Source organism: Curcuma longa, chromosome 14, assembly GCF_044706935.1.
Source record: "Curcuma longa cultivar G26 ecotype Majalengka, Jawa Barat chromosome 14, ITB_CL_G26_1.1, whole genome shotgun sequence".
Lineage (NCBI taxonomy): Eukaryota > Viridiplantae > Streptophyta > Magnoliopsida > Zingiberales > Zingiberaceae > Curcuma > Curcuma longa.
In genome coordinates this window covers 4361992-4374667 of record NC_133874.1, presented here as the reverse complement: position 1 = coordinate 4374667, position 12676 = coordinate 4361992, and the positions used below count along the sequence as shown (strand labels likewise).

The 12676-nt window shown below is 40.6% G+C and overlaps 3 protein-coding genes across 3 annotated transcripts in view; 1 reads left to right on the top strand and 2 right to left on the bottom strand.

Moving 5' to 3' along the window:
* The window catches only part of LOC141845441 (putative magnesium transporter NIPA9), a 3091-nt gene extending 2869 nt beyond the window's left edge, over nt 1-222 (top strand). Inside the window, exon 7 of the mRNA XM_074733496.1 lies at nt 212-222. Coding sequence (XP_074589597.1) covers nt 212-222 — 11 coding nt within the window. The remainder of the gene's footprint in view (nt 1-211) is intronic.
* A 1341-nt stretch (nt 223-1563) lies between these two features.
* Nucleotides 1564-3314, bottom strand: LOC141845109 (putative xyloglucan endotransglucosylase/hydrolase protein 7). The gene is given in 6 exon segments (XM_074733155.1): nt 1564-2007; nt 2668-2749; nt 2752-2863; nt 2945-3015; nt 3018-3044; nt 3111-3314. Coding segments are annotated over 6 exon segments (870 nt in total). The 5' UTR covers nt 3295-3314; the 3' UTR covers nt 1564-1613.
* Nucleotides 3315-10595: 7281 nt separating this feature from the next.
* On the bottom strand, nt 10596-12054 carry LOC141845520 (protein TUNICAMYCIN INDUCED 1-like). The gene is made up of 3 exons (XM_074733576.1): nt 11929-12054; nt 11493-11843; nt 10596-11396 (listed from the first exon to the last, which is right to left on the bottom strand). The coding sequence occupies exons 1-3, from the start codon at nt 12034-12036 to the stop codon at nt 10617-10619; spliced, it is 1239 nt and encodes a 412-aa protein (XP_074589677.1). The 5' UTR covers nt 12037-12054; the 3' UTR covers nt 10596-10616.
* Between the last annotated feature and the right edge of the window lie 622 nt (nt 12055-12676).

Genomic DNA, 12676 nt, shown 5'->3' with positions numbered 1-12676 from the left:
TATTATCATTTGCATAAAAATCAAAAGAGTGCCCTTTTATTTTCGAATCAACCCATTGACATCTCATTTTTAAGTTTTTGTATCAAAAGGATATCCATGTTTCTTATCGTGTATATTTATCCAAACCAAATATTGTTCATGTATTACTATTCAGTATTATTATCCCTGTTTAAATTTCATATCTAATTTATAAATCAGTAAAAATATTTAGGTGATAAGTGAATAAGGTTGAACCAACATTATAACAGTTAAGAATCATAATTCTTTTTCTGCAGAAGAAAAAAAATCATAATTGTTACAACATAAATATTTTTAAATATGTTAAATATGCATTGTAATATATATGAAATTGTAACGGAATATTTTTCAATGAACACATTATAACAATTTCAAAATTATGATTGCTACAACATGTGTAATAACTATGAAATTATAAACATTATAATGGATAATCAATTTAAAAAATTATGATTTAGAATATTGATGAAAGATAACGACATTAAATAGTATCATAGAATATGTAGGTAAACATGCAGATAAAATAATAGGATAAGATGCGTTTTTGATTTAAAAAAAATCAAATGGCACATTTTGGGATGTCCTTTTTAACTTGTTGTCATCATACATACAAATCATTGCTATTTTTGTAAGAACACATTTTTTATTAGGAATAAAAACAAAATAAAGACATGGATATATTTATGATAGCATTATAAAAATAACGGTGATTTTTGCTATTTTGAACAATAGAAGGTTATTAAGGTGTTTTTAGTTGTGATACCTTTAGCCTTTTAATGCTGAAAATAAACATTAAAAGACAATTATTGTGTTTATGATGCTCCTTGGCGAGACTATTAATGACTTTATTTTTTTAATTCTGACCAATAGAAAATCACCAAAGTGTATTTATTAACTTTTTAAATGCCTAACATATTTTACTAGTCAAACGATGAAAGGTTATTAAAATATTTCTAACAGTTTTTAAAAGCGTTTAAATAATATTTTAAAATTAAATTGCATCCTTTCATAAATCTGAAACTCCAGTGACCGGCTTGATAATTATCAAACTTAAATGCACTCTTCAGTAAAATGCCACATCCCTAATATACGTCACTTTCCCAATAATGACGTATTTATTACGATGGAAACAGCGTGGAAATTTCGAATCATTTTAAATCAAAAGAGGATAATAATTTTTTATTTCCTTTTTTTTCTTTTATTTTATTTTCTTTTGGAAACTTAATTATTTTATCTATTTTAAAATTCATTTCAAACACTAAAATATTCCTTTACTGACGTGTGATGAAGGTCATCTCTGCAACTATTTATTGCCTGCATGTGAATTTCCTAAACATGTCGGTCAATCCGTTGACTTCGTCAACATTTTAATGATGACTCTTAAGACTTAATCTATCAGCATTAAAATTTCCAAATGTCAAAAAGTCAAACATAATCATAATATTACTGGTCAAATCTCGCTTAATTAAGCTATTATATTGTTCGATATATAAACCACTTATTATATCTACCACATAAATCACATTATGTTTATACACTCATGCAAAAGCTTCATTAGCCATGCATGCGACCGCGTCCGCCGGGGGCGGCGGGGCTCAGATTCCGGCAAGGCACTCGCGCGGCGGCACCGGGTAGCGCGCCTTGTCGGTGCAGTAGTCGTAGATCATGAAGTTGGTCCGCACCCAGCGGTACTTCCTGGCCTGCTCGGGGCTGAGCTGGCGGTGCGCCGGCGCGTCCCACCAGTTGCGCTGGTCGGCGACGCAGGCGGCGCCGGCGCCGGGGACGTCGCAGCCCTCGATGTCGAAGTCCTTGTAGTAGGCGTAGAACGGCGCCTTGCTCCAGTCGATCTTCTCCATCCCGCCGCGCGTCGCCCAGTCGTCGCCCTCCCACAGCGTCGAGTACACCCGCATGGGCTGCGCCGTCGGGTACGCCACCCCCACCGCCTCGTTGTTCTTGTACACCCGGATCGGCACGTCGTCGACGGCGAACCTGCGCCGCCCGCATCTTATTAATTAATCCTCGATTAAAACGCGGTAAACGTTTCTCTGCTGCACGACGGGTATTTACACTCCGACCCCCAGCCACTATTCCCGCCGCCACGTAGCTGTCCGGCCACCGTCAGGCGTCGGACCGGACCCGATCGACGGCCCACTCGCTGGCTCATCCGACAGGGACCGGATTCCGATCATAATGTGGCCAGAATTCGACCGAATTCGGCCAGAAACCACCGCCAGTGGCACACGACCATTGTGGGCCAAATCGCGGTTGAGGATGGACTGCCGGCCACCAGTGGTCCTTCCTCGGCCGGTCTTCGACCACGATTTGGCCAGAAATCGACTGCGATTTAGCCCACAGTGGGTGTGTGCCACTGGCAGGTTTCTGACCGAATTCAGTCTGATTCCGACCATAATCTGGCTGGAATCCGGTGCCGGCTGATGTGTCGGCGAGTGGGCCGTTGATCGGGCCCGGTCCGGCGGCCGGCAGTGGCCGGACGGCGATGCGGCGGCAGGAACAGTGGCTGGGGGTCGGCGGAAGAAAATACTGTACATTTCTAATTTTAGACGGTTAGATTTTCATGATCATGTTGTCGCGCACGCGCACGTAGGAAACCGTCGCGCAGCAGATCAAAACAGACGTTGGGTTAATTACAAGACTTGTTTCCGGTTCCACGTGATGGAGTAGTTGTGGTATTCCTTGGACGGGTCGAACCAGAGGTTGACCCGCTGCTCCCGTCGCCCTTCCCGTGAGCGTAGACGTTGGTCTGGACCGTGTACGGCTGGCCGGTCCGGTTCCCCAGGAACTCGAAGTCCAACTCGTCCCGGACCGAGTCGGTGTCCGAGTTCATCTGCACGTGCGCCCATGGGTTAATTATCTGCGTAATTAATTATCTCGGCGATTATATTAATTAGGCGTTAATGGTACGGACGTAGAAGGCGGTGACGGTGCCGGCGGAGTCGCCAGGAATGAGCTTGATCTTCATGCTGACTCGGCCGAGTGGTACATCTTCTTCGAAGAGAACCCGCAGCCTGAACGACGGGGCGGATTAGAGTCGATAATGGCGGAATTAACGGGACGGATTAAGCGTTAATTACCGGAAGAAGGGTCGAGCATCAGCTGGACCGCCGAGCCGCCTTCCATCTGCCGTATGTGGGTTCCGGCGAAGTAGACCCGGAAGTCTTGCAGAAAGCTGGCCGGGCGAGCGCCGGCGAGGGCGAACAGAGGGAGGAGGAGGAGGGCGGAGAGGAGGTAGAAGTAGTCGCTGCGGCTCCGGTCCATCGAGCCGTTTAACCCGGTCAATTTTTCCGGTTCAGTGCGTGGGACTGCGGAGTGGCGGGTGGATTTCATAGCGGGAAGAACTGGGGTTGGGGGTTCTGTAAAAAACCTTACCCGGAGGGTGGGTCCCGCAACAGATGGGCTTGCCTTCCAGCTCAGGGCGAGCCGTCGGCAGGGCCCGCTCACTTACTCTCCCAACGCTCGCGCTGTCTTTTCTCGCCGGATCGGACTCATAATTCACTAGCAATTCCGAATATTCCGAAATAATAATTTCGAATCTAAAATCAAGAGAACGGCCCAAATCGAGGGAAACCCATCAAATGAGCGTTTTTTCCCCCAAAAACAAACAAACAAATAAACAAATGAGCACTCCATATTTTACCTTAAAATATCTCTTATCTAGTGTTATTGTAGTTAGTAGCTATTATAATATATAGAAGTTTTCCAATAATTATTATAATACATTTAGGATGAATGTAAAATTTAAAATTTAAAATTTTACATTGTGTAAAAGCTAATAAATAAATGTTATAATTTGTGGAAGCTATCGAATAATTGTTATAATATATAAAAGTTATCTAGTAGTTACTATAATATATTTATAATGTTTAGGACGGTAGTAGCCAATAAATATATTTATAATATATTTATAGAAGTTATAATAATTTTTATAACTATTTTAAAATAATTTTGATGAAGTTTACGTAAATTTGACTAAGTTGATAAATGGTATTTTGATATAATATTATTCAAAAACTCTAAATTTTAAATCATAAATTTATCCTAAATACATTATAATCGATACCGAATAGTTTATATACGTTGTGACAACTACTAAGAAACGTTCATACGATATAAATCCTATGCTGTAAACTCATTTTAAATATATAATAATAGTTATTAGTAGCTTCTACATAACATAAATTTTAAATTCACTTTAAATATATTTTAACCGTTATTAAGTAGTTTTTATATATTATAACTACTTGATAGCTTCTATATATTATAATAATTATCATAACTGCTACAACATCAAGAGTTTTTTAAGAATAAAATTATTAAAGTGATATCCATTTAACTTTATTTGAAAATGAACACTAAAACGAGGTCCATTTTTTTACATGTCATAATAACAAATTAATTTTATTTACTGAATTAAAAAATATTACTAAAAAATTATTTTATTTAATTTTTTTAATTCCGTACGACCGGATTGATAACTCGAAAAGTATGGATGTATGCGGACCTCACGCAGACTTGTCGGCGGACGGACGAAGTAACCCCCCGATGCTGACGTGTACCGTCGTCATCCTCTGCGAAATAAAATGGGAAGAAGAAAAAACATTTGACTCCATACGACCTGCGCCACGTCATGCGGGGTCCGCTGCCTGCGATCCCATCCGGAGCGGCGGTGGGCCACCCCAATAATATTCGATTATTATTGGAGGCGAACCGACAAAACAGTTTAATATATTTACTTGAAGAAATGAGTGATTTTTTTATTTTTAATAATAATATTTTTTTGGGGACAAAAATGTGCTGTATAATTTAAGACATGATTATTGGCAATATATTTTTAGAAATTAAAGATTTGATCAATCAATATAAGAAGACAAGCTATATATGCCTATTAACTGCATCTATATATGAATCCAAGTGCAAAAGCTGTAAGATTACGACACATCAACCACCATGCCTTATTGCTATTCTCACACAAAATATAAATAAATAATTTATAAAAAAATATCGAAAATAGTATAGGGACCCGAGTGAGTTAATCAATGTTGGTCCAGCCGAGTTAGATGAGGACCAATCGCATTGATCTCGATGTACTTGGCTAGGGGTCGGTGTAGGAAGACCTCACTTCAAATTTCTTTGATAGCTTTGTTTGGTGTTTAGGTTCATAGTTCAATCAACCGAGCGATGGTCCTCGTGAAAGTGTCGATTCCTATCTTAGAAGATACGAATTAATGTCCCACGAAAGGCTATGATAGTAGATTTCTTCATTCCACCTCTTGCATTCAAATGTGCAAGTTCTTGTCTTTACCTTGAAAGGCTAGATAAGGAGTTTCTTAGCCTTCATTCTCGAAAGGTAAGAGATTTTGAATCTTACATCGAAGGTCTAATAATGTCTTTCCTATTTCACCTCTTACACTAGATGATCCAACCTGTCTAAGGTTGTCGTTCGACTTGAACATCCTAATTAGTTCAAAGTTACTATATGCATTACACTGACCAAGAATATAGATTGACTAACCCGTTCAAATAGATTGAACCTCACAAACCAAATGGCTTGCCAACTTGATTGATCGATTGACTCACTCAAATTTGACTACCCTCGACTCACGAACTATCTGGTCCACTCAACTCATTTAGTCTTGTAACACACTTAGCTTGCTCACTTGACTATCTTACCAAACCTAACTAACCCCAAGCTCAACGGATCGTTCGACCTACTCAACCTCACTTAGCCTTGCTCGTCTCCATTTCAATCATTCAACTAGGTCACCTTGTTAAATAAATCGACTTGCATAAATTAGGGCGTAAAATAGAAGAAATAAAAATTTTATCAATAAAATCAAGGATTTTGTTAATGGAAGAAGAAGAAGAATTTTCAGTTTATTTTTCCTTATACCTATTACGGATTTTTATGCATAAACATTAAAAAGAATAATAATAAGCACACACACGACAAACGGAATCTAAGCAAGATCGAATTGAAGGAGTAGTCAAATTTGAGTTATTCATCCGAATCGAGCTGTCACTTTTGACTTTTCTATGGAATTGCAATTCCGTAGAACCATCACCGACATCCATGAAACCGACCGGTCCAAAAATCGATTCGAACCAACCGGTCCAACAAATCTGACTTTGTAGGAAGCAAGAATGGCCGGCTTGTCATAAATGATCTACAGTAGAATAACATGACAACACAGATTATAATAAAGTAGGCATAAGGACAGTCCCGATCGAATGACATTTTCCTAACAGTTTACTAAATCGTACGGCCCTCGGTCGCGATTAAGTCGATCATCGTGTGGTATAACGAAGATCGAATTTCGATAAAATCATATGACTATACCTGATAGTGTCGTAGAGGACATGACTCATTCTAAAATAAAGGTCAAGGGCTATATACAAAGATCAATATCCGAACCGATGTGGTAACACGGATCAATATGAATCCGATCCCATCGATGTGATGAGACAGATCAACACGGATCCGATCACACCAAAGTGAGATATTTGTCACCTCATGTATCTGTCATCTCGGACTCATACCATACTCCGAGTTCAGCATGAGCTCAATCCTGGCCCCCACTTGGGCCCCCAAAATCATCTTGGCTAGTCTCGTCTCAGTATCCCGATCGTCTCGTCTCGATCAGTCTTGTCTCGATGTCTCGGTTGTCTCATCTCGGTCAGTCTCGTCTCGACCATCTTGGTCATCTCGTCTCGACCATCTTGGTCATCTCGTCTCAACGTCTCGGTCGTCTCATCTCGACCAGTCTCGTCTCAGCGTCTTCGTCATTTCGTCTTGACCAACCTTATCTCGGTAGCTCGGTTGTCCTCATCTTGGCCATCTCGGCCTCGAGTCTCATTTTGACCACTCCGTCTTGACTGACTCCATCCTAGGCTCCACCTTCATGTCTTCTGTGAACCGCTATCTTACATGACCTACTAAAGGGAACGCGAATATTCTCATAGATACGCGACAGTCCAAGAATGAACAGGCAGTTATGAGGTTGTCAGATTTGGTCCTTCCTGATACCCCTCTTTCTGCACATAAGGTCAAAAAGAAACGACTGTCAGATCTAGTTTCCTTTGCAGATTATTATAAGGGCACTATCTCATTCGACGTGGAAATACCTTGAGCAAGTTATAAAAGACTTAACTCACAGTCTTAGTCCAGGTTCGACTCTAAAAACTCTGCTAATATTATCTTCTTTCCTGTCCACATTTCATCGTCTTCCGGAGAACCCTAATATGAGCATTGGAATGACTTGTCGAGATTCTCCGACACCAATCTATCCTCTTCTTGAAGTGTGTTTCAGGTCCTGATTGTTTCCCACGTCCTAGCTCATCCAGGAGGTTACACATATCACAATGTTCTTTAACTAGCGGCTTGACCATCCGCGGTATTTGACTGGAATAATACCCTCTTGCATGGGGCCCTATTTTGATTTTCTAATTTAACTCTATATAGATAAATATAGGATCAACCGTGAAGGACGTCCAAGGTCAACATATGACCTTTTATTGCAATTCACTAAACCATACATTTATTTCACATACCTAAGTTTTATAATACCAAAATGACACAACTCATTCTTAGTCAATTTCGGACGAAACTTCTAATGGACCTACAATATTCAAAAATTTAATATTTTTCGATTAGAAGAATCATAAGAACCCATTAATGATTATGATTAATAAATATTATCATTCTAGATCTTATAATAAAAGGATGCTGAGCTTGGCCGCCGTATGCGCTTCCCGATTTATCCTGGTGGTCGGTAGAAAACTTTCGTACCGGATCGGCCACCCCCAGAGATGTGGCTACTGGGATTATCATTTTTTTATAATAAACTATCTTTATGAATTTAAAAATTCACTATTTTAAATTTACACAGTTGAATTTAGATATGAGGACATTAAATTCTAAATTATTTCAAATCAAAATTAATATACTTTTAAAAGTCTCCTTAATACATCTAGGCTCTCACAATTGGGCAGAAAGAAAACAAGACTTTCCTGTTTAGAGTATAATTTGGCGAATAATCACAGTTACTAATAAGAAAAGATTTGTAGTCTTTAGTGTTATCATGGTCGATATGGATATCAAATGGCATGCCTTTTGCAGAAATTAAAGAAAACAAAAGAGTTTCCTGTGTAGATGCAATCTTATAACCATGCCCTATAAGTTAATGGAGCAAGGGTACAATTTGGCATAATGTGGTAACTTATAGATCACAAACACAAGATTACACGAAACTACAAACATGAAAATGGAAAACAACAACAACACAAAAAAAATCTCTCACCAGTCTACGACAGAGCTCCCTAACAAGCTTCTCAACCAAAGGCCTCTGAGGAAGTTCAGTTGATGAATAGCATTGAAGAAAGTGACAAAGGTTTACATCCTGCAACATACCTTGGTCAAACACACACACCATGTACATTTAAACATAAAAACTTTAAAGCAAACTTGACTAATCTTATAAATGATTGTCAGTATTGATGATAAAGGGCTTCACATCTTTGGCACTCAAACATGTACAAAGACCGCCAAGATGAAAACATGGTCTCAGACAATTATGTTTATTGTTTATTATGACTTTCCGACAACAATGTATTAGAAAATTAATGACATACTTCAACTGTTTATATCAAATTTTGATCTAAAGATAGAAAGATCATGCAATATTTCTTGTGAAATAAGTAATGCTCATGCTCCAATATATAATACTGCACCAATAACATGTCATTGATCATCATCACACAGGTGCTTCTCAACCAAAGGCCTCTAAGGAAGTTCACTTGATGGATAGCATTGAAGAAAGTGACAAAGGTTTACATCATGCAAGATACCTTGGTCAAACACACACACCATGTACATTTAAACATAAAAACTTTAAAGCAAACTTGACTAATCTTATAAATGATTTATCAAGCCAAAGTTGTTACTCAAACATGTACAAAGATCACCAAGATGAAAACATGGTCTCAGACAATTATGTTTATTGTTTATTATGACTAGCCAACAACAATTTATTAGAAAATTAATTGACATACTTCAACTGTTTATATCAAATTTTGATATAAAGATAGAAAGACCATGCAATATTTCTTGTGAAATAAGTAATACTCATGCTCCAATATATAATATGCACCAATAACATGTCATTGATCATCATCACACAGGTGCTTCTCAACCAAAGGCCTCTGAGGAAGTTCAATTGATGAATAGCATTGAAGAAAGTGACAAAGGTTTACATCATGCAACATACCTTGGTCAAACACACACACCATGTACATTTAAACATAAAAACTTTAAAGCAAACTTGACTAATCTTGTAAATGATTTATCAAGCCAAAGTTGTTAAAAGTCTGTAGTAAAATTTGTCAAACATGTACAAAGACCACCAAGATGAAAACATGGTCTCAGACAATTATGTTTATTATTTATTATGACTTGCCAACAGCAATTTATTAGAAAATTAATTGACATACTTCAACTGTTTATATCAAATAATTTTGATGTAAAGATAGAAAGACCATCCAATATTTCTTGTGAAATAAGTAATACTCATGCTCCAATATATAATACTGCACCAATAACATGTCATTGATCATCATCACACAGGTGTATGACAAAATTAGTATTGTCAAGATACCTCTATAGTTTGGCTGATGTTATTTTGCTGTCATGCTTTCATTAGTATTTTCCATTCACCACTCCATTACTATTAATGCATAACAAAATTTGCCCCTTTTCTTTTCCTCTACACTTTGTTCTTACCAGTACTGTTATGTGACAAGAACAATAGTCAAAATACTTGTTCTAACACAAGCTGCATGATGGGCATAAAGGAAAATTCTATAGATATACCTCCAAAAAGAGTTTAAAATCATTTTGAAATCAAAATTTACAGGTTCCATTAGAAGATGAATCTACCTACTCTTTCACAGCAAGTTCGAGTGAAACAGAATCCAATGTTTCATCCAACACTGCTTGACGAATCATAGGAACTAATCAAGATATAGCTTGTTATCATGAGTAGAAACAGAAGAAACAAAATTCCAAACAATTTCTTACCGAGCCAACGCTACAAGCTTCGGCTAGAAGAAACTCTTCACTTTTTTACGATCCACTGCTGTGGCAACGGCATCAGTGATATCGAATCAACCCTCTCGTTTTCCTTCTCCTCGTCGTTCCGTCGGTAGGAGATTTTCGTGTCCAACCTCAATCCCTAATCCTCCGCAATCGAATCGGAAACAACTCGCGAAACTGAACCCTAGAAGAAGCCCCTGTCGTCTCCAAATGGCCGGGCCACAGCGCGCCGACGCGCACGCCTCGATCTGGAAAGAGATCAACAGCCGAAGACTGAAATCGATCGCAGTGGAGCGCGAGCGAGGAAGGGAGGTGAGCGCGGGATATTTGCAACGAGGGCACGTGAGGGCGTACCAAATTAGGCTTATAACCACGGACTCGCACGTGAGCAACGGCAGGTGCTAGCACGTGCTCCTCTTTTTGAGGTTAATTTGATCTGAACAAAAGGTAATATTTACAGTTAATGGTCTTCAAGAAGAAGACGAAGACAAGATCACAACGTGAAGAAACTTTGAGGAGGATGAACGATCGAAGCACGCGACATGGAAAAGTTTCCAGTTTGCACACTCTGCACTACGCTGTCGAGTATTTCAGCAGGGTTTACTGCCGTGATCCTCTCCGGGATGACCTTTCCACTCTCCTCGATCCGAGAAAGAACCTCGAAGTGAGCCATGGATTTCTCCGGCTTCGTTCTCCATTCCGGATAACTGGACCAGTCCACCTCCCCTTCCGCAATCTGCTTCTCTATTTTGAATCCAATCTTCATGTAGCTTCTCGCTGCTACCTCTGCTTTCAGCAGCGTGAACGATCCTTCTTCCTCGCCCTTCCGCCCGAGCAACGACGCCAGCAGCTCCTCGAATCCTTGGACGTTGGAATTGGATCCGTTCAGCGATGTCAGTGGCCAAAGAGTCGGGTTTTGCGCTCCGTCGGTGGTCGACGGGAGGGAGCGCGAGGAGAGCTCGACGAGCCCCGGGGCGAGCCGCTTGAGCTTCAGCTTGTCGTGGGGCGACGCCAATGGCGAGGAGGTGAGGGATGTCGGGCCGACGATGCGGAGGGAGAGGAGGGGTTCGCCCGATGAACGGGCGGCGTGGCGTGCGGCCTCGGCGATGGCGAGCAGTCCCGACGCCGGCCGGCGGCTGTTGGGATGGGTGCGATTGAGAGGGAGGGGGAGTTGCAGCGGCAGCCGGAGGCTTACAGACCGCGCGCCCTTCAAGGTGACCGCGACGCCGTCTGCTAAGATGACCTTCCTCAACGTTCCGGCTTCGACCTCGTGCTGCCGGAGAGGAAAAAAGACACCATTTTTATCTCTCAAACCGGAAAGAAATCGACTGCAAAAACTTCTCGAGTCAAATCACAGTCGAAGCCTCACCGGCAAGGAAATTCTCATGCTATCGGCGTCTTGAATCCACAGCTCCAAAGGCCCGGCGAGCTGAAACGGCGGCAAGGTCGGAGGAGCCCTAGAATTCGACCCCCACTTGATCTTCACCAACTCTGCTCCATCTCCTTCCTTTTCTGCGCCCTCTCCGAATGTCGGAAGATCCGCAGCCTCCCACCGGCTCACGTCCTCCAACAACTTGATCGGAATAACCTTCTTATCGATCTCGATATCGAATTCGTACGCCAGCGAATGCCCTACCTGCGCGTCACGCGCGTCGAACCCCGAGACCTCCACGCCCTCCGCCTGGAGCCCCAGCGCCCTCACAATCGAATCCCTCAAATCCTGCAATGGCAAAACCAGATCCAAGATTAAATCAAGGGATCCAAAGCTAGAGTAGAAAAATCAGAATAATTAGTGGTTTGCTTACAGAAATTGCTCGTCCGGGAGACGTTCTCGAGGAGATCAGAGCATCCGAAGAAGCTCCCGACTCGAGAAGTACGAGAAATCCGAGGAGTAAAACGGAACGATCCGCCATGGCTGCACAAAGAAGGAAATTAAAAAAGTGTTTTTTAATTGAAATGGGAGGCGAGTAATGGTCCTTATTTAAATAAAAGAGCAAGAATATTACTCGAAGAATGACGTGGAAACAACGGGCCAATGAGAAGCGAGAGAATGATGCGAGCCGAGCTGCCATTGGTTGAGACACGGCAAGCCGCCGGATGATTTGCTGTTTGGATCGTGGCCGTTCGATTTCCATTGACAGGCTGGGCTCCGATGGGCCTAATTGTCACATTTCTTTAACTATTTTTTCAAAGCCCATGAAATTCTTATATATCAAATAATATTAATATTGATTATAAATTAATTTATTCAATATTGATTAAATAATTAATTTATCGAATTCATATTTGTTTATTTAAGAAAAAACAAAAAAAACATTTTGAAATTAAATTATGATAATACGCACGACAATTAACTTTGGGGAAGGGGGGACCAACACGTGCCCGAAATGTGCCTCTCCTTTGGGGAAGGGGGAAACTTAAACTGTTTTTGGTAGTGTAGTTATTTTCTTGCCTTTCCTTTTTCCTGAATCAGCACTATAAGCAAAAAAAGGTGGCGCCTTTTGATATTGTAACTTTCCTGCGAGTAAGATCTCATAGATTCTGATATTGTAA

Bases quoted from the DNA above. Each gene is read 5' to 3' on its own strand.
- LOC141845520 (XM_074733576.1), bottom strand. From the start codon at position 12,036: ATGGCGGATCGTTCCGTTTTACTCCTCGGATTTCTCGTACTTCTCGAG. The intron at 11,844-11,928 runs GTAAGCAAACCA...TTGCCATTGCAG, and splicing joins CTCCCGGACGAGCAATTTCT to GATTTGAGGGATTCGATTGT. The intron at 11,397-11,492 runs GTGAGGCTTCGA...CCTCTCCGGCAG, and splicing joins GCATGAGAATTTCCTTGCCG to CACGAGGTCGAAGCCGGAAC.